Source organism: Drosophila pseudoobscura, chromosome 5 (genome assembly GCF_009870125.1).
Source record: "Drosophila pseudoobscura strain MV-25-SWS-2005 chromosome 5, UCI_Dpse_MV25, whole genome shotgun sequence".
NCBI lineage: Eukaryota > Metazoa > Arthropoda > Insecta > Diptera > Drosophilidae > Drosophila > Drosophila pseudoobscura.
The window spans coordinates 1,320,383-1,342,179 of NC_046682.1; the positions used below are offsets into that span (position 1 = coordinate 1,320,383).

General features: G+C 39.7%; 1 protein-coding gene across 11 annotated transcripts in view; it reads right to left on the reverse strand.

Moving 5' to 3' along the window:
• The window catches only part of zfh2 (Zn finger homeodomain 2), a 43,110-nt gene extending 25,325 nt beyond the window's left edge, over nucleotides 1–17,785 (reverse strand). For 3 of the 11 annotated variants that reach the window (XM_001352308.4, XM_033381445.1, XM_033381439.1), the window contains exon 1: nucleotides 17,686–17,783. In XM_001352308.4, the coding sequence (XP_001352344.4) occupies nucleotides 17,686–17,699 (14 nt within the window). In that variant the 5' untranslated portion in view covers nucleotides 17,700–17,783. The other 8 variants (XM_033381440.1, XM_033381442.1, XM_033381443.1 and 5 more) reach the window with 8 other exon arrangements.
• Between the last annotated feature and the right edge of the window lie 4,012 nt (nucleotides 17,786–21,797).

Below are 21,797 nucleotides of genomic sequence, written 5' to 3' on the forward strand. Positions count from 1 at the left end.
ATATATGCATTGTCACCGCATGGGGCAAGGACAAGGGCAAGGGCAACCAAAATGTCTAAAAGTTCGCTACTGACTACAGAGTGTGACACATCACAATGAGCCTCTGAACCTGAGCCCATTGTTGGAGCTCTGGGTCTTCTGAAAAAAGCCGAGACACCCACCATCAGCAACAACAGAAAGTTCGAGGCATATAGGCATATACATACATAGATCTCATTTCATGAAAGTTTGAATTCAGAATTTCTTTCGATAGTGTTACAAATGAGAAAATAAATTCAGATATGTATATGTATCTATGCGCGTATTCGGTTTTTTATTTAATTACTATTGTATCGCTATATGTATACAATTATATCTATCACTACCACAGCGATTCTAAAAGGGGAATATATATTTTTCAATTACCGCAGTTTGGTTGCGTAGTTTGCTTCTGAACACCGTACCCCTGAGGACGGAGATTGGTGAATTGCATATTTCGAAGAAAAGCACTGCTTTAAAAAGTGACAACGACATCGGAATGGGCTAGATCTAAAGCCACCACCATCGACATCAAGACAGCAATTCATCATTTTAGGCAGTTAAATTGTCCGTTAGGTTAAACCCAGAAAATGGGAACGAAAATAAATGAAACTAGACTAAGACAGGCTGAGGCGATGTCAGAATCTTTGGCGCTGATGCCGATTCAGAATCACCCTCTTTTTGCAATCAATAGCCAAAGCACAGACAGAGAATGCGACACAGACAGAAAAACACCTTTCTAACATTCATCATGCTGCTGAATAAGAATCGAGTGGAGACAATGTCCAGAGGCTTCATTCAGTATGCATACCCTAGTCTCAGTCGTCAGTCTTAGTGTACATATCCTTGTATAGTGTATACGAGTGTACCAATGTAACAAACATGGCAACTTAAGCCCTGATACCTTCCCTGTGTAAGGGAATACAATGAGAGCTGTGCAGAGGAAGGCGCAGCACAATTTGAATCCATAAATTCATAAGCAAGAGCTGCACACAATGAACATGAGCACGAGGATGAGGACGAGGATCTGGATGTGGCTGGGGATGTGGATATGGATGCGGAGGACCAGTAAAATAGAAGGCCAAGAAGGAGTAAAAAAGTAATAATAAAACGAATTAATGCACTGTAAATATATATGGACACAATATCAAAGAGGACAAAAACAAAGATGAAGAAGAAAAAGAAAAAATGTATTGTGTTTTATTGAAAGAATTGTTTTCTTTGCCTTCTTTTCTCAGAACAGAACAGTGTTCTGTATGTAGGCTCAAACACAATGCGGATCATGTGAGTCGAGACTGGAATCGGAATCGGAATGGGGATTGTGTGTGATTGTGATTGGAATGGGACAGTGAGTAAAAGCTGGACGGAGGCAGTTAAGCTGCTAAATCGAGATGACAGTGTCTGACTGAACATTGGGAGAAGACACAACATACTCGTAGTTGGGTATAAATATATGTATATACATACATATGTACATATCAGGAGCAGACGCATACGCACTAACAGACGCGATAACAGTCAAAAAAACAACAACGGACGGCGGTTATTGTAGTTCGAAAACAACGAGGAAATACGGAAACGACTACAATAGGGAGTTCTTAAGGGGCATGACAGAATGCAAACTCAGAGAGTACCCAGACTTATTCCCATACTTACATGTATGAATTAGAGAGTGTGTGTTTGTGTATGTTTTTATTTTTCTTAGAAATATAGTTTTTATAATAGTACTACGTAATGTCCTTGCTAATACTAAAAAAATCTATCATCCTTACCTAATAGAAATATATTGCACATAAGAGTATGTTCGACAAAAGTACAGACGAACATCACATACCTCTAGATATTCTGCTGAAATATGTACATATGTATGTATTCTAGACTCACAATGTATAATAATTCAATATAATGTTTCAATACACAGCTACCAACGAAGGGTAACGTTGTAAACCAAGCAAAGGGCGCGGGTTTTTTTTTGTACCCGGCCCTCTGTCAGTTATAATTTATGTAATTTATACAATATATTTTATATGTATGTCGTTTGGTATCGCTGTTCTATAAAAAGGAACAAATTGATTTTTTGGAAAAAAAGAATTAATAAAAATCGGTCGAACAGTTTTGGAGATTTTTATACACATAATAGATTTGATCTGTTTTCATTTTTCTTTACCTTTCTTTTTATTAGTATTGGCGTATTTTTGATTTGTGGTAAAAGTGGATGTGTGTAACTTCCAGAAGGAATCGTTTCCGACCCCATAAAGTATATATATTCTTGATCAGCATCAATAGCCGAGTCGATTGAGCCCTGTCCGTCCGTCCGTCTGTCCGTCCGTCCGTCCGTCTGTCCGTCCCTATTAGCGTCTAGTGCTCAAAGACTATAAGAGCTAGAGCAACGATGTTTTGGATCCAGACTTCTGTGATATGTGACTGCTACAAGAATATTTCAAAACTTCGCCCCGCCCACTTTCGCCCCACAAAGGACGAAAATCTGTGACCTGCAAAAATATCTCAAAGGCAATATGTCGCAATATATGAATGTAATTGAGAGGTGACAGAGACCGCCAATTCATTCTTTGTAATAGTTATCCGATTTCGATACGTTAGCGGATTAAAAGAGAATATCAATGTTTAAAAAGTGTGTCGTATCTAAAACAGTCTTATATTGTATTTCTATGTATTATCTCTGCAGTAGATTAATGTCTGTAACTTACCAATTCAATTAGTTGGTAACTGCATTTTTAGCCCTGCATTGCTCTGAAAGGAAAAAAGAATTGCTGAATTAGTATTAGAATAAATGTAAACATGTTTCTTGTGTTCGAAATATTTCTTGATAATTTTTTGAAACTCCGATTCTTAAAAAAAAGGCTAAAGCTACGCGAAGTGTACAGGTAACGGGTATATACATATGTACATATATGTACTAAAGCATATAAATATTTCATAAACGAGGGGGAACGTTGTGAGTTGCTGCGGACACCGCAACTCTACAGTTATACCCGATACTAAGTCAGTATGGCTCTCCTCCGGCAGACGCCGCTAATAAAAAACGACACGACAAAGAGTGCGTGCGAGAGACACAGAAAATCAGTCTGAGCGTGACGTCACGCGCTGCGTAGCCACTGCAAATTGATTTGTTTCCTTTGGCTACAAAAATGATCTGATCTGATCTGATCCAGATTCAGCAATCTGATAGATATGGTCGTTATCTATGATTCTGCGTTTTTAGTTTTCTCAAATCTGCAATATTGTGGATGCAACAGATTTTCGTCCTTTGTGTGGGCGGAAGGGGGTGGGGCGAAATTTTGAGATAAAGGCTTTATAGTGAGATCTAACAGAAGTGCGGATACCAAATTTGGTTGCTCTAGCTTTAATAGTCTCTGAGATTTGTGAATATCCCCAGATTTGCATTCTTTGCGGGGGCGGAAGGGGGTGTGGCGAAATTTTGAAACAAACTCGTCTCGGTCCGATATATTAGGAGTGTGGATACCAAATTTGGTTGCTCTAGCTTTTATAGTCTCTGAGATCTAGGCGCTAATGTTTTACTCTAAGCAAAGCCGCCTATGCTACGTGTGTGTTAGAGAGAGACAGGGCGAGAAAAAATGAAATTGTTTTCTTGATGCTGGCTATAATAATAATACGATCCAATTCAGATTCCGCAGTCTAAAAGATATCGTCATTCTCTACGATTCTGCGGTTTTGGTTTTCTCGTATGTTTAAAATTGTGGATGCCACAGATTTTCGCCTTTTGTGGGAGCGGAAGTGGGCGGGGCAAAGTTTTGAAATATTTTTGTAGCAGTGACATATCACAGAAGTCTGGATCCAAAACATCGTTGCTCTAGTTCTTATAGTCTTTGAGCATTAGGCGCTGAAGGGGACGGACAGACGGACGGACGGACAGACAGACATGGCTCAATCGACTCGGCTATTGATGCTGATCAAGAATATATATACTTTATGGGGTCGGAAACGATTCCTTCTGGACGTTACACACATACACTTTTACCACAAATCTAATATACCCCAATACTCATTTTGAGTATCGGGTATAATTACAATATTGAAAATACGAGACAACTGAACACAAAAAGTCGAAGAAATTTGTGAGATCTTGGGTATATGGTAAAATGTCAACTTTATTACACATTCGGGATGAAAGAGTATGCGAAACTCTAGTTTTTGTCCAACAAGCACACCGTGCGACTGGACTGAAAACATTTCGTTTACTGAACCCTTTCTTCCTCTTCGCTCGTTTGGTTTAATCTCCTTCTCTCTTTTGTCGAGCAGTAATTAATTATTGCATTCACGTAACTGGCTTTATTTTCTGTACATACATATGGACATGCATATGTAGTTACATTGCCGTTCATTTATTCGCCAACACAGTACGCATAAATGCTGACTTAGACATGAACTTGGCCACGCCACGGAACCTGATTTTCTGTTTGTATGCGCATGAGCACAGCCCCCGCCGATCATTTAAAAAGTTCAATGCCCAAAAATTGTCGACGATTTTTTTTACACACACAGCACATCACATCACACACAAAAGGTGTTGAACTATTTCAAATGCGCAGAGCGGTGTGGCCCTCCGATCTCGGCCCTCCAGACGGCACGTACGTTGCCAGTGACACCGACACCCATCCCATCGTGGTATCAATATCATTGGATACGATGCATCATCGATACCGTTTTAGCATTATACCAAAGCATAAAAAAGCTTTCATATCGTACGGAGTACGTATGGAGTATTATTTTCGACTGGTGCTTTCATCGCCATCTTAGTTTGTCCGATTTCGACCTTGCCAAAGGTTATGTTTGCTTTTATCACTGCCATAGTGAGACAGCCTTCGACTTTCGTGCTCCTTCAAAATCTTCCCTACCTTTCCTTGGTATCCCGTATCTCTCCTCCGCTTCCGCCGCGTGCAAGGTTTGAAACCAATCTAACCTAATTGGCAGTATTGAAGATAATTGTTGTTAATTGGTATCCTTCTTCTCAAGTTTTCTCTAACCCGGCCATCAACGGGGGGGCATCATTAATACATACATATGTATGTACATATTGTATAGTACATACGCAGCAGATTTATATGTATGTGAGGAAAAAATCACGCATGCGGAAGATTTGTATTCCCATCCCAAAAAACGAAGAGTGTACAGATGAGATCCGTTCAGGTTCTGTCTTTTTCGGTTACGCTTCAAGCTCGAGATGCTAATCTCTATTCAGTTATTATCAGTTATTATCGCATCGCATTCACGCTCAACCAGTAAACAGGTTCCAATTCCAATTAGCCCTAATATCTCTAGTTTCTTAACTTAGCAATTAATATTGTTCATAGGACCTCTTCTTCTGTGATCTGGTCGGCTCCTTGTGATACCTTTTTTGATCGCACAGCACATAACAGTAGTAGAAGGTTTTCCTCCTTCCATGCGGCAGCCTGCTAATTGCGCGACACTGTGCTCAGCTTCCCAACTTTTGTACCCAAATTTGTACCTGTACCCGTTCAACTTAATACTAATTATGACCATGATTATTTTTTTCCCATTTTCTCTCTTTCGTCGTCGATTTGGACTCGGTAAACTTGTTTCGTTGGCTAACTGTTGGTTATGTTGGTGTGTGTGTGTCAAGTGATGTGATTGCGGGCGATTCAAAAAGTAATTCAAAGAAGACGACTCCGAAAGCAATGTGAAAAATAAGAGGCGCATAAGCGCAGCGGAAGTTGTCGAGACGCTTTTTCACTCATAATTAAAAGAGATTATTGCTGAGGGGGCTTCTCTTTTGAGCACATGACTGTGCCACAAGACTATCGAAAAACGTTCGTGAATTATGTATACTCTGATATTCATAACCTGATCGTGGTATAATACATATACACTACTGGCCAAAATAATAAGTACACGCTTATGAGCTTTCTTTCACGTCCTATAAAACTTTTCTAATAAACATAATTAAAAAATCAAATTTATTTTTAGTTTTCTATCCTACAATAGACTATAAAAATGTTTATCATAAGCATTTTTCATTTCAAATATATATTTTATGATTGATTAAACCTTAAAATCATAAATAAGGGCTGGCCAAAATAATAAGTACAGCAATTCTCCAAAGCGAAAAACTAAAAGCGTATCAAAATTTTTACACTTTTTTCTTATAATTTATAATATTTTAATAGTATCCTATATAGCCACACTTATTTTGGATGATTTCGGCCATTCTTCTTTGCATACTAGCAATAAGTTTGCGGCAAGTCTCCACTGGAATCTCACACCACGTTTTTTGCACAAATTCTCCACAATTCTTTTTCTTTTCGAAAAGCATTTTTACCATTTCGACGTTTTAAGTCACCCCAAAGGTTTTCAAATGGGTTTAAGTCAGGAGACTGACTTAGCCAAGCCATAACGTTTACATTTTTTTTTCCGTAAACCAAGCCTTCACCACCTTTGAGGTGTGCTTTGGGTAATTTTCCGGTAGAAAGACCCATCTCAAGGGCATGTCTTCCTTAGCATAAGGTTGTATACTGTCTGTCAATATGTTTTTACTTGTACTTACATGTACTTAAATATGAAGGAACTCAAGAAAAAACAACAATCCTTCGACCAAATCTTTATCCAATCCTTTCAAATATATAAATAACACCAGTGTACTTATTATTTTGGCCAGACCAAAAATGCCCATTCTGCAAAAATGTATGAATAGAATTTTATTAAGATGATTCTCCACTTTGATTTTTATACCCGATACTCAAAATGAGTATTGGGGTATATTAGATTTGTGGTAAAAGTGGATGTGTGTAACGTCCAGAAGGAATCGTTTCTGACCCCATAAAGTATATATATTCTTGATCAGCATCAATAGCCGAGTCGATTGAGCCATGTCTGTCTCTCCGTCTGTCCGTCCGTCCGTCCGTCTGTCCGTCCCCTTCAGCGCCTTGTGCTCAAAGACTATCAGAGCTAGAGCAACGATGTTTTGGATCGAGACTTCTGTGATATGTCACTGCTACAAAAATATTTCAAAACTTTGCACCGCCCACTTCCGCCCCCACAAAGGGCGAAAATCTGTGGCATCCACAATTTTGACGATACGAGAAAACTAAAAACGCAGAATCGTAGAAGATGACCATATCTTCTAGAGTGCAAAATCTGAATCGTATAATTATTATAGCCAGAATCAAGAAAACAACTTCATTCTTTCTCGCTCTGTCTCTCTCTAACACACAGGTTTCATGGTCGGTTTTGCCAATTGCAAAATATGAGTTCAAGGAACTCAGAACCTATAAGAGCCAGAGCACCCAAATTTGGTATCCACACTCCTGTCATATCGGACCTTGACCGTTTAGTGTCCAAATTTCGCCACACCCCCTTCCGCCCCCGCAAAGGACGAAAATCTGGGGCATCCACAAATCTCAGAGACTATTAAGGCTAGAGTAACCAAATTCGGTAACCGCACTTCTGTTAGATCTCACTATAAAACGTATATCTCGAAATTTCGCCCCACCCCCTTCCGCCCACACAAAAGACGAAAATCTGTGGCATCCACAATTTTGAAGGTACGAGAAAACTAAAAACGCAGAATCATAGATAATGATCATATCTATTAGATTGCTGAATCTGGATCAGATCAGATCATTTTTATAGCCAAAAGGAACAAATCAATTTGCACTGGCTACGCAGCGCCCGACGTCACGCTCAGACGGACTTTCTGTCTCTCTCGCACGCACTCTTTGTCGTGTCGTTTAATATTAGCGGCGTCTGCCGGAGGAGAGCCATACTGACTTAGTATCGGGTATAACTGTAGAGTTGCGGTGTCCGCAGCAACTCACAACGTTGCCCCTCTTTTTTTTTTTAACGTAACGTCAGTTTATTTTTTTTCCCCTTTAAAACCGTGCGTTTGATCATTTTGTTGGTGAATATATTGCCTATATTGTCTTTGACTTTTTCATTATTATTTTTTAACATTTAACGTAACTATAGAACATCATTAACATCTACGCAGATACTTTTGTAGTACAAATATTACATTTATTCAGTGTTCAAAAAAATATTTATGCAAACTCTTATCTTTCTATGAAATTCTGTATAAAAAGAAGTTTAGCTTTAATATTTGAGAGATTCATTTCTTACTTCCACTCCAAATTATTGAGATGGCGTAAGCCGTGGCCGGACTGCCAGTGGTTAAGGAGTTCACTAGCCCCAACGATATCTAACATACATACACACACACACAGACAATTTTCTTCCAGGTCGCGCTGTACATTCTCATATGCCTTTGTTTATATGCTTCATGTGGGAGAGGAAGAGGATAATAATGATTCGCCAATTTAATAATAATTTCTCTAATAATTATACACTAACTATAATTATGGTCACATTAAAATACGAAGTTCGTTGAAAATTTTAATTTCAACACATTTTTGGGATGATGTTTTTTTTAGCCCTTTCTTCTTACCACTAGACGAGCAGTCGACGAGCCGAGCTAATTCCATGATCAGAACCACATATATAATTGCTCTGAACTCAAAAAACCGCCATTACTCAGAAGCGGAGCCATGAAATGTACCAGCGAAATATTTGATTACCCAAGTAGTTTGATATCGGTTGCAAATTATCATTGATATCTTAGCTACAAATGTATGTATTTACATACCATATTATATTAATACTGACACGATATAGTAGTAGGAATTGTTTTTGACTTCATAACTGCACATCCATACATACATATGTATGTATATCGACATATGTAGTTCGTCTACTGGTGATGAATATATTTACGTCTACATAATTAAAACTACAGATTTATTTATCGTTCAGTTGATATCTCACAGATTAATAACCAGAGGACGCAGTCATGGTCTTCTATTGCCCAGACAATGACAACTGTCTGCGACTCCTTTTCTGCCTTACCCACCTCACCTCTCGACGATTCTGTCATCGCCCAATTGCTCGTGACGACAACAGCACGTCGATTAATTAGTGACTATTTTTTTGGGTACACGAGTGCGATCAAAACGTCCCGTTCTTGTCATTGGCTACGGCCTAGCTCTAACTCCCATCTTGGGGATGCTATATATGTACGTGACGCAAGTACATATCTACATAAATATCTATGTACATATGTATGTAGGGGTTTTCATATAAAATTATGTATGAACATAAATATGTATTTGTAGTGGTATTCGTGCATGTTATGTAAGTATGTACCTTTTTTTGTGACACAAATTTGCATTATATTTAATGGAGTCAAGTGTATCTATGGAAAATGTTATTGGTTAAAATCCTTTTGAACCTATTGTAAATATACCCAGGGATGGGAGCTTTTTTACGGAGCTTGTCATCCAAAACGAACCGTATTTGCCCTCATAAAAAATATGAAATATGTATATACATACTTCAAGAATACTAAAAGTATATTTACACTAGCAGGTAAGCCTCCTTCGTTTCTGCGCCAACCCCCGGCTCACTCGCTTCGCTCGCTTGAGCCGATATAAATAAAATACCTAACAACCGACCCATATAACGAAATAATAGAGAGATGTACAGTACATATATATATTAATGTATGTATGTATATACATATATGTACAATATGTAATATTCTTGCAATCGAATTAGAATGTATCCCTTTTATGTGATACTGCCTCCTTTGCGTGGCAAACCATCTTGTCGAAGCCAAAATAACTTTTTTATACAGTTATTATTTTCTTCTTAAAATTGTACAGTCGATTCAGGTTTTTCTGAACTCAAATTTTAACCACCTCACCGCCATATGTTTCGTCCTTTGGCCTTTGACATTGCAGGCTGGAAAACATATGGCCATTGAAAAAATCTGCATCTAAGTATGCACATATGTTTCCAAATATATGTATATACTACATACATATTGTATGTACTTCCCATGCTTAGTAATCGCTTCTCGAGCTACTATCGAATCGAACAATATTCAACAAGATAAACTTTAGCTATGCGTCGTGTCGGCTGGGTGTGTTTTCGTGTTAAAGGCCTTTTGGGGTGACAGATACTTTGAAAGTAAAATAATACAAAAAGGGAAACGCAACCTTTATTGACCGTAAAGATAAAAGCAAGCACTAACATAACGAAATGAGGAGTAGGTGTCAAAATACACGCACATGACCATACACACATACACAAAAAAGCACAAACACGAACCAAACAAGCTGTGGTCAACACATCCTCACATGTAGTACGTACAAGACTCTGCAACAATTTGACCCACTCACCACACGCGCCGCACGCTATTTGCCACTCACGTGAGTTGTGGTCCCACCTGACGCGCTCGCCAAGGGCCATGGCCCGCCGGACAGATGGACTCGTAGATGTTCTTGTAGTTAAATCCAAGCCCAAATGGAGTAGCCCGTATGTACAAGTTAGTAAGCAGGACAATAGCTAAGAACAGAACCCACCTACCGGATAGATATGTACATACTTATGTATGTGCAAAAAAATCGAGTCGCTGTGAATCAATTTATATCCGTTATAAGCATTCGTTTTGTCGTTCCGGCTGAACAGCACAGTGTACATTTAAACACAACCGATATCTACTAAACGAAATCAGATCGCAGTCGGAACTGAACAACTAAGAATAATTTTAATATGCATTCGATCAAATTGACTATTAAGTGATTTGAATGTGAATGTTGAAAGAATGATGGAGTCGGAGCAGGTGATCTAAAATTCGATTTTGACGAAGAATGAGACTGATTTTTGTTCCTACTGTGCTGTTGGTGCATTTTGAATCCGTCCTGTGGAATAATTGAGTATCCACGAGTATAACCATCTTCGAGCGAATTCAGAGCTGGCTGGCCCAGCCCCAGCCCGGTACTCTGCACCAATTAAAATACTCGGAATGCTTATGATATAGGAACGTTAATTAAAGCAGTCGACGAGGGGAGTTAAGCTCGGAAAGGGGGGAGGGCGCGGGCGCACTCAGCGCTCATTTAAACGACCAATCAGAAGATGCTCTGTGTAGACCCCAAAGACCGTCCGTGCTGGTGTGCGAAATATTCAACGCACATCGCAAAAAGCTACTCACACACACACACCTACGCTCTGGCTCTGACTCTGAGTGCGATTTATGTGCCACTTTCTGAGCACAAGTTCGAGTGGGTGAGAGATGATGGGTTGGGGATGGCAGGCTAACTACAATCTGTATAAATGTATATACATATATACAGAGAGGGAGAGAACGAGATAGAGGAGAGGAGCGAAACCATGTGTACATTCATACATATGTACAGATTTATATGTGTGCATGTGTGTTGCATATGATGATAGGAACGAGCGCGCACACAAAGCTCATCATATGTGTGTATGCATTCACGTTCATATTCGCTTAGAGTACGCTTAATGGCTGGCAATTATGGACATACATGTGTAGGTATATGTATATATATATTCATATATACCATATATATATATATATAAGTATTTATGTACGATATGCAGATTTTGTATCGCCAGCCAGACCGTCTGAGTCGAAGCCGAGGAGTCCATTTTTATGCCACGCCTATCCAGCGCAAAGCAGAGCACAGCATCAGCACCACTCATTGACGCGCACAATGTTCAGGATTAGGATGGGGTTTAAGGTTTAGGGTTTAGGGTTACAGAGCAGTGGTAATGAACGTCATAAGCGAGCTAGTGCGAGAGCAGAACGGAAAGCTACGGCAGGGCAGTATCATCAGCATTCAACAAAAAACAATGAGCACAACTAAATCATTGCCACCCATACTCCATCTCGTTCACGCCCATTTAACTGGTTGTGCTTCCCCCATATATACATATGTATGTATGCATGTTCGACTGCACTCACACAATAGACAGAACGAGACAGAGAGAGTGTAACAATTGAGAGACAGAGCGGCTCAGTGAAACTGAGAAAGAGGCTGAACTAGAGACAGAAAGCGAGATGAAAGAGCAGCAGAGCGGCTAAAAAAGAGAGAATTTTAATTTAATTAGTATTTAACAAATTCAAAAGAGCAGACACAGCGGTACCAAGAAAGAGAACGGAGCGGAAGAGAGCAAAGGTAACTTCATCTTTGTCAATGAGAGAGCTCTTCGGCTCTCTCTCCCTTCTCTATAAAATCAGTTTTGCCGACTGAGAAATTCGCAATTCTCGTACCAGCAACAACAAAACGAAAACAGGTTCCCCCCTCACCCAACGACAATGCTAGCCTTCGGTGACAGAGGTGGGACTAAGGGTTCGTTCGGTTCTCGCATTGTTTTCGTACCCCTTTCGTTGAGTGTGCGTGCGTGTCTGTAGTGTGAGTGTGCACACAATTACAGTTTACAGTACACACACACGCTCTTCTATCAGCGGCTGAGAGCTGGGAGATGAAAGGAGACAATGTGGCGGCCCATCGAGACCGACCCCAACATCGTTCGTTCATTTTCGTCTTCATACCACGCTCCCCTTCTCCCACACATCACACCAACACGAACGCCAACGACCATAGAGAGTGCGACTACAAATATAATGTAAATAAATAATTTATACATAATGCGCTGACTGCGCTTAGCTTTCTTGCTGCTGTGTCCCTTTCGCGCATGTTTGCATCGTACTCTTCGTCTCTTATGGCAACGCAGTAAAGCAAAACGCTCAGACTTGTGGGTGTTGGTGTTTCGTGCCGTGACTGTGGGCTGTGGGCTGTGGGAGCGAGACAGACTGAATGGAGGGACAAATAAGACAGTCAGCTCCACGCTCCTCGGTACGCGGGGCAGCGAGCTCAAGCTTGAGGAGCGGCGGGAAGGTTGAGTACACAATTACTCGAACATCGCGTCTAGTCTGCTCTGTCGACGTCTCGCAGGACATTTCTTGTTCTATTTTTTTCAATATTTCCCTCATACTTTGCTACTTACAGTTTTTTTTCTCTTTCCCCACAGTTTTTTGTCTCATTTCAAAACAAAACCACCCTCTCCTTCGTATTCTACTTTGTATGTATGTGTGTATGTGTGTGTTTGAGTTCTAAAATGTTTATTTTTTATTAATTTTCGGTTGGAAATCCTTGAAACTATGTAGAAAATATGTTAATATTGTTAATAATCCCTTTCTAAAATAGTAATATACTAATATATAATATACTTACTAACGATTTCCCCATAATCATATTACCATTCCCATATACATATGTAGACATACATATGGTCATTTACATACATACATATGTATGTTTGTACATACATTAAGTGAAGATCGGTATATTCCTATAGGGCGTCTGTGCTTCAACCCTCATCCTCCCGACCCCACAATCAGACATCCATCCAACGTCAGAGCACCCCCGCTCCCCCCACGCAGCAGTTTACCATTCTAAAAATCTGATGCGAGGTCTCGCGAAGACGAACCCAGATGCCGATCCACATCCTCCAGCCACACCATACCGCAGCAAGCAGCATTCATTTGCATGTACAGCAACCACCTCAGTCACCCCCATTATACACACACACAAATTCACAGCGAGTAACAGTTACTTGAACGGCCAAACATACATACACACATACATAAACACGTACACATGTACATATGGAGCAGAAATTTCGTTTCTTGTTTATTGTATATTTCAGAGTCGTTTTTTTTATTTTAATTTCGTTGCTCGGCGTTATCGATTTTTGCCGTTGCTATTCGCCTTCCTTCCTTCTCGATTTTGGGCATGGGCGATAGGGCCTGGCAGTGGGTAAGTTGTGGGGTGGTGTTTGGGGTGGCGTAACAGAGGACCTGGTTGAGGGAGGGTTGAGGATGATTTTCCATACATATGTATAAGTATTCATACTCGCATATGTATCAAATGTACATGCATATTCTTATGTACATGCATGTCGCAGAAATAGAGACAATTAGTAGGAGTTAGATCTAAACAGGATATACATACATACATACATATATACAATGCATGCCCAATCTGTATGTCCAAATATGTATGCATGCATAAATATGTACACTTCTTGGCAAAATGAATAATGAAGGACGTTGTAGGGCGATGAAAATTCACGATGTACGTATGTTTAATACGAGGGTTTGTACATATGTATATTTACTATGTGCCGTCGCGAGCAGAGTCACATAAGAAAACTCTCATTTAATTGGTCCTACTACAACCACACAGAGGCATATGTAGTTAAGATAATACATATTTTTATGTGTGTGAAATGAGTCTCTGTCTCTGTTTGACAGAGAGAATGAAAGAGACAGGAAAGCCCATAGAGTTTGCGTTACATATGTATGTACGTGTGTGAAAATATCTGTTGTGTCTGCTTAATTGGTTGGATTTGTAATTAACATTTTGCCGAGCAAAGCGGCGATTCCTCCCCTTTGCATGTAATGTGGGGTGGGTGGACTGGCCACGCTAACGAATCACGTATTCCGAGCCGACCCCCAGCCAGTAATAACAACGCCAACGAATGGGGTGTGGTGTACTGGGTGGGGGAGTACTAAAGGCAGCAATTAACTCTACTCTACTCATCACACTCACACTGCACACCACCACCAGTACACAGCAAAAGAAGTGACAGACTTTTATTTTGGTGGAAAAGCACAGGAGAAACCCAATGATAGCAGCCACACACAATACTGATGGGAAGGAAGGGGATGGGATGCGGTGGATAGCATAGCAGGTGTGGAGGAGAAGATGAGGACCGACCAATCATGTCGCGCGTTGGTGGTTGTCGCGCACTGTTGCTTTACTCTTCTGTTTCTGATGCTTTCTCAGCTCTGACAAGCAGCATCTGAGATTGAGAATGAGAATATGAAAGAGAAGGAGAAAGAGAAAAAGCAGCGAACTAAGCTCGTTTCGCTGTCGTCATTGTTTTTGCCTTTGCTTAATTACTCGGCCGAGCAAGTTCGGATCGGTTCGGTTCGCTTCGTTTCGACAACCGAACCGCGCTGAATTGTCATTGGCTAATTAGAGTTCTGCTCCTGCTAATTACGTGAGGTCAGACGGTCGTCATCCATCGCAATCAAAGTTCTTTTAATTGGTGAGGAGCAATTAAAACGGTGCAAAAAAAACATCCGAGAGAATAACATAACTCACCTGCTGTCCTTGGGGTACGTACGTGCGTACGTTTCGCTAGCGAACGGGTTGTCAGCTGTTCTGATTCTCTTAGTCTTTCCTCCAGCACCTAGGCGTTAAAAAGGCATTGCGCAGCATTGCCGATTCGTTTCGATTCGATGTGTTTTTAATATTGTTGATTCTCGTGTGAATTTCCAATTGGATTTGTTTTGAGAGGGTGTGTTGTGGCATTGGTTAAATCGACAGTTAGTGGTTTTTACGTAGTCGTACTATTTTTGTACTATTTTATGTTATGCTTAATATTATAGGAACTTTTGAATCGAGCGTATGTAGGCGTGGACGAGTTTGTAGATTGGCCTGCAGCACCTGGGGATGGTTCAGTTAACAAATCTATATATATCGCTCCTTGTCCGGTCGAAACAATAACACAATACAACAATACTATATATGTACATATGTACGGAACAACAGCAGGTTGGGAACGATCTCTTCTGCGAATAAAGGAGGGTTGAAAGGGAGGTGGGAAGGCAGGGAATGGAAGAGACAGGATATTGAAGCAGGACATTAGGGGAGAGATCGCCACACAGCGACAACCCAAAACAGGATCCGAAATTTATGTGATTGAGGGTGTAATTTCCGTGACCAGCGACAGGTAAGAGGGAACAGGCGGCAGGTGAGCGACCTGCTGTTGCCAATCGACCAAGAGGGGGGCGCTTGGCGTGCCAACAGGAAGCGCTCGAATGTGAAGATTCACTCAGTGGTTGAGAAGGAGAATGGATATTTAATTCTTAAGCGATGCAGAGGAAAAAGGATGGAACTGAATATTCTTAGGTGTTGCACATATATGTATGTATACATATGCATGTATGTACATGTAGCAGAAGCGTACATAGTTGGTACAGCTTCGACCAGAACGAGAATAAGCGAGCAAGCGAGAGGGCGATCTAATTTGCAAACTTTTTTTTTGAGTTTTTTGCATTTTTAATGTCAACACTGTTACTCCCATTTGGCTTCTTATAACGAGAGACAGTTGTCTCTTTTTTATGCATGCACTCGCGCGCACACACACACACACACGCACGCACGCACACATTTACTCAAAGTCCCGCACTTTTCCTCACCCTAAACAGACACAAAGCACAGTCGGGGAGAGAGAGAGAGAGAGAGAGAGAGAGAGAGTGAGGAAAGAAAGATAGAGAGGAAGGGGAGAGAGTGAGAGTGAGAGATATAGAGTCCTTTTGCATACACTTCTCTAACCGTACCACGTGCTCATTATTCCGACGAGAGAGCGCATTGCAATCGCCCGCGCACCCTTTTCTTGTTGCTGCCAGTGGGTGGCGCTCCTTTTTTTTTATTGCTATGCGGTACGGTTCGGAATGCAATTAAAATAAAAGAAACTACTCCCTGCCACCCTGTCTTTGTTCGCTCCGCTCACTTTTCAATAAGTTTAATTGAAATTAACTATTCTTGTTGCCAGGGTACACGTACATATTATAGTATGTACTAGTGTGTATGGAATACATGCATAACTATTTGAATTTAAATTTGAATAGAAATTCATGGATTTGATTTTGGCCAGGGCTCTAAAACATTGTCCTTTTACGTCAAGGCTACAATAACCAGAATTTTTCACTTTTTTGGATTATCATCTTCTTTGAAGATGATACTTTGATACAAGTGGTAAATAAATGACGAACTCTTCGTCTTAAAATTGCTTTATGCTTTTTAATACATTTATTTTTCCCTCTTTAGCCTGCTCTGCTTTTATCTCTCCTTATGAATTTTTGTTCATTCGTTATTGATTCTGAAGTACAAGTTATTTAAAGCAATTTTCTAGTTTTTCCAAATACTTAAAGCGTGGCCCCATCTCCCAGAAGTCTCCTGTTCCTGCAATAGGCACGATAGTTACACACACACACACACCTTTGCATTCATCGTGAGGGATGGAGTTTGTGAAATGCGTAGCGATGCTAAGGATCGGGTTAGGTCAAAGCGTGGCCACCCTTTCCGAGAACCGGCAATCACTGGAGTCCTGGATCAAGGCAGAACACAGCCAGAAGGATAGTATGCACTTGAAGGTGTTATTTATTCCGGGTCGTCGCATGTATGCATTTCTATGCCTCCGATGTACATGCATACATATACATATAGTTAACGTGAGAGACAAATTCTGAACACTTTTTATCCTTAGAAATGTTTTTGTTGTTTTTGTTCACTATTAAATACATCACAGATACGATTTTCAGAAGGGTATATTCAGGTAGAGACATGCACGGTCACGGCGGCACCTTCGTCCCAACCACACACACGTTACTCACACACACAGTGCCACATTTATGCTTCATAGATATGGAAGTGGAATAACAGTATCTACACATTTATTATTCTTTCCATTTAAATTAGCTTGCTTTGTTTTATAATCGACAAATTCGACTTCGCGGCATTTTAGCGTTTCACTTTTGTCTTGTTGTCCTGGCTTTGACGTCCACTTGTTTTCAAATGGTTTCGAACAGATTTGCAATCGTTATTTGCAATTGTCTGCTCCGAAATACGCGTTTAGGTTAGGCTTAGAGCTGCCTGGTGCATTCTCATTCAACAAACTTCAGCCAAATCACAGGAACAGTAAAAGTCACAGGCACGGCAACTCAGAACTCACCATCCGACCCGCATCCGACTCGTTCAACGGTTTTTTTTCGACAGAGGTACAGATACAGATACAGAGAGAGTCACAAGAGAGCTGCACGCGCTCGTTCTCACTCGATTTCGCTCTGTTGCGGTTTGTTTGGTAGGCAAGAGAATCAGTTTTCTCTTTCTCTTGATTCAGCGACCAAGAGGGGGTAGGTGCTGGAAATCAACTTTGGCCAGGTATGTATGTCAGTACCTTAACTTGTTTACTTGCTCTTGCTCTCTTTTACTCTTTGGACGGATTGAGTTGGAATCGAAGCATGCGTACTGAAGAGAGTCTCAAAGTAATCGTAATGGGGTAATTATTGCCACGCAGAGTGGTAATTACGAAAGAGGGAGACAGACAACGAAGAAATGATAAAACAATGTACCAATGTGCTTTATTGCTCTCAATGTGGATCTCTCTCTCTTACTCTCACTCTCTCCCTCTCGCACACTTCGCTCACTTCATGTGTGTGCGTGCGTCTCTCGTGTGGGAGTAGCTGGGCAATCATCGTTCATTATTTTCTTGTACATTTATATACATACATACATACATATGTACATACCATAACTGCCGTCGGAAGTTGAGGGCTTCAACGAGCAGAAGCTGAATGTTTGGGGGGATTCTTCGCTTGTGCAATATTCACCAATCATTCGTTTTAAAAACCATTTTTAAGCAATTATAAATTCTCTGCCTCATTATTGAACTATTCTTGTATTTTTTGTTGTTCCTTCGTTTGTATTAGACCTGGTTTCACCCAGTTTAACTTCTTATGAGCCCAGCACAGGTACCATTTCCATTTTCCTGTAGTAAATTTTACAACTAGGAAAAAAGCGTAACACAAATAATCCAAACTTCACTAAATACATATGTATTTACATACCATATAATTCAATTCGGTGACAAAGTTATGCCATTATATTTTACTTCCTGATATTTTATAATTAAAAAAAAAAAGTTTTAAAGTAACTAAACATACGAGTTCTGAGCACATTAATGAAAAGAGGAGTGCAATTTATCAAAAGGTTGGCTAATTTTTTTATATTTTACTTCCTGATATTTTATAATTTAAAAAAATAAGTTTTAAAGTAACTAAACATACGAGTTCTGAGCACATTAATGAAAAGAGGAGTGCAAATGCAACTAATTTTAGAGCCCCTTTAGTTTAAAAAATGTAAAACGGAGTAATAAAATGACGCTTAAAAATATTAAATAAAAAATGTATTAATTCGTCGAATAAAATCGCTATGGAAAAACCTTAAGAACCGTGTCAAGTTTCATTCACATCGGTCGCATCATATCAGGATAACGATTTTTACGATTTATCCGAGTACTATATAATACTGTTAAACTTGTTCAAATATCGTCTCAGACAGGTTTTTTTGTTCGAACACTCTCACTGCCTTGGCAGCTTTCTAATAGTAGATCGAATCCAGCGGATAAGATTCAGTCGGAGTTGCAAGTCACAAATAGCTCTGAAACTAATAGCTAGTTTGCAAAAGAACAGATAGAATGACAGTCGGACATGGTTAAAAATCAAGGTTATATGTGTATAGAATTTATTACAAATCACCTAGTATTTCCCAACAAATATAAATATAAATAAACACACACTAATAAATTACATTATATTAATAGCCGAAATTCTTATTTAATCACGAAACGACAAGACACGGAAGATCTGACCTCTCAGCTAGATACTTGAAAATCTAGTACCATTAGACTAGCTTAAATTGAAAATATGCTCGACAATATATGTATATGTATGAGGCGTTGTTTTCTTCTATGGTTAATCCGCCTAATATTATAATAGCTAAAACGTTGAAAGGGTTAAAGAAAATACAAGCTTTTAAGAAGAAAACAAGTTTTTTTCAACACTATCGAATTGAGAAAAAGTTTGGATATGTACAAATTTAAATATGTATGTAGAAAAGTATACATAATCTACCGACCTAGCAAAAAACATCCAAAGCGGTAAATGTATTCCAGCCAGAATGAAGATAATGTACCTACATTATACATACCTACATATATCTACATATGTACATACTAAGAAATATCTGCTCATGCCATATAGTTAATATTCTCAGGATCGGAAAATTTTACCGTAGTTTTATGCGTTACCACAAGACTCAAATTATCTATGAATTCTTCTTTTTCGGGGGCAGCTTTTCTGGCTGATTTTTATAAATGCATTTCGATATTACTCTTCTTCTGTGATTGTATGGAAAAAAACGTGGTCTCCATGTAATCCTTTCTCTTCTTTCTAAGATGGGCGAACGAGTCGAAATCCGACCACTAAGCTGAACATTATAATAATCTATCCGAAACAAAAGAACATATGTACATGTTTTTGTACATATGTACGTGGCTTTAGTTTCATTTAAATAAAACCGAATTCGTCATCAAGCGCCATTTTATTTACTGGCAAATCAGGAAAGAATGAAGCTGGAGCTGGAGCAGGAGCAGGTTCGTACCCCATTTCCCCAAGATGCGATGCGATGTGACACGATGCTCCACCCTTTGCATTCGTATGCACTCACACACACAACACACATTCGCACATGATCCTGCAGTCGGCGTCGTAATCGAATGCATATATTCTCATTTCGCTGGAAAAAGTCAAAACTGAAAAAAGGAGCCAGCGAATAAGGCAGAAACGTAAAATTCGCGTCTGCGTTTACGCTTTTTAACTAGAAATGAATAAAACACGCATGTTGGATGGGATAGGAGTAGAAGTAGGTGGGTATGTAAGGGAACTGTAAAGGGTATGGGATGCGAATCGGTGGGGAGGTAAACGTAAACCCCTTTTTTGCAAACCACACTACACTCCCTCTCTCACTCACTCTCGCTTTTACTCACTTGCTATGTATCTGTATATGTGTGCATGCATGTATGTATGTATGGTTATATGTACTACTGCATATGTATGTATTTGTATGTATAAGTGAGTGGGAGGGGAGGAAGGAAGGGGAGTCAGCATCCAACAGCTGTACCACTGACAGTCAGCCCCCAAGCGTCAGCAGTATCAGGCGACGATATAGCAATGACGACGGCGGTCGGTCGTCAATTGCAAAGGCTGAGGGAGACAGAGTGTCCTGAGTTTCGTTTCGTCTTCCTTTTTTCTTTTCTTTTTTTTACTAACAAGCCAGTATCTTTAACTCCTTTCCTTTGAATTACGTATGTATGGTTGTATGTAAATATGCATATCTATATACGAGAGCGCTCATACATATGTACATTTTGAGATCCACTTGGCCCCACACATTTAAATACATATGATGCGAATGTACGCGCATTAAAATTTGCACGTATGTACGTATGTATGTATGATGAACTATGTGCATGAACATGTATAAGTTTGCTCATTTCGCGGTCATGAGGCGAACACACAGACACACATGCATATGTACACATATACATATATGTATTTTCAGAAGGCTTGGACTGGGTTGGGGGCTTGCCATTTTCCATTTCCCAGCATGCTGACTGGTCGCTTGGAGTACAGAGTACATATATGTACATATATGTCGGCTGGAGGCAGTTTTCCGTTTTAATTTCGCGACAAAATGTGACTGGGAGTGTGGGTGATGCGTGGGTGCTTCCATTTGGAGTGGGAGGGCTAGGTACAGTTAGCTCCAGTGGCATACGAGTGCATTTATAAACATGCTTTTGAGGCCCAAATTTATAGCACTATTACACTAGCTACTTCCATAATTATAACAGTAACGACTTTTGTTGTTTAACGTTTCCAAGTGTCGAAATAAAAGGAAGAAGTTTTTAATTTTTTTAAATCGAACATTATCATTGGTCATTATTAAAATAAAATTTTTTTGTTGACTTTAACGTCAGTATGGTAGGTATCAATTTGAAACCATTCTGTTCAATTACTTTTTTTTGTATTTATTTGTAAAATATGTCCAATGTTTGATGATTTTTTAAAAATGATTTTGTTGTTTGACTGAGTATATGGTATAGATGTAGTGCCTTGAACCAACAAATCAGATTGTATTTTAACTGATTGACAAGTTAGCAGGCGCATATGTCAAAGACAAAGCAGGAGTTGTTTGTACTAATAGTACGTTGCCCCCTATTGCATT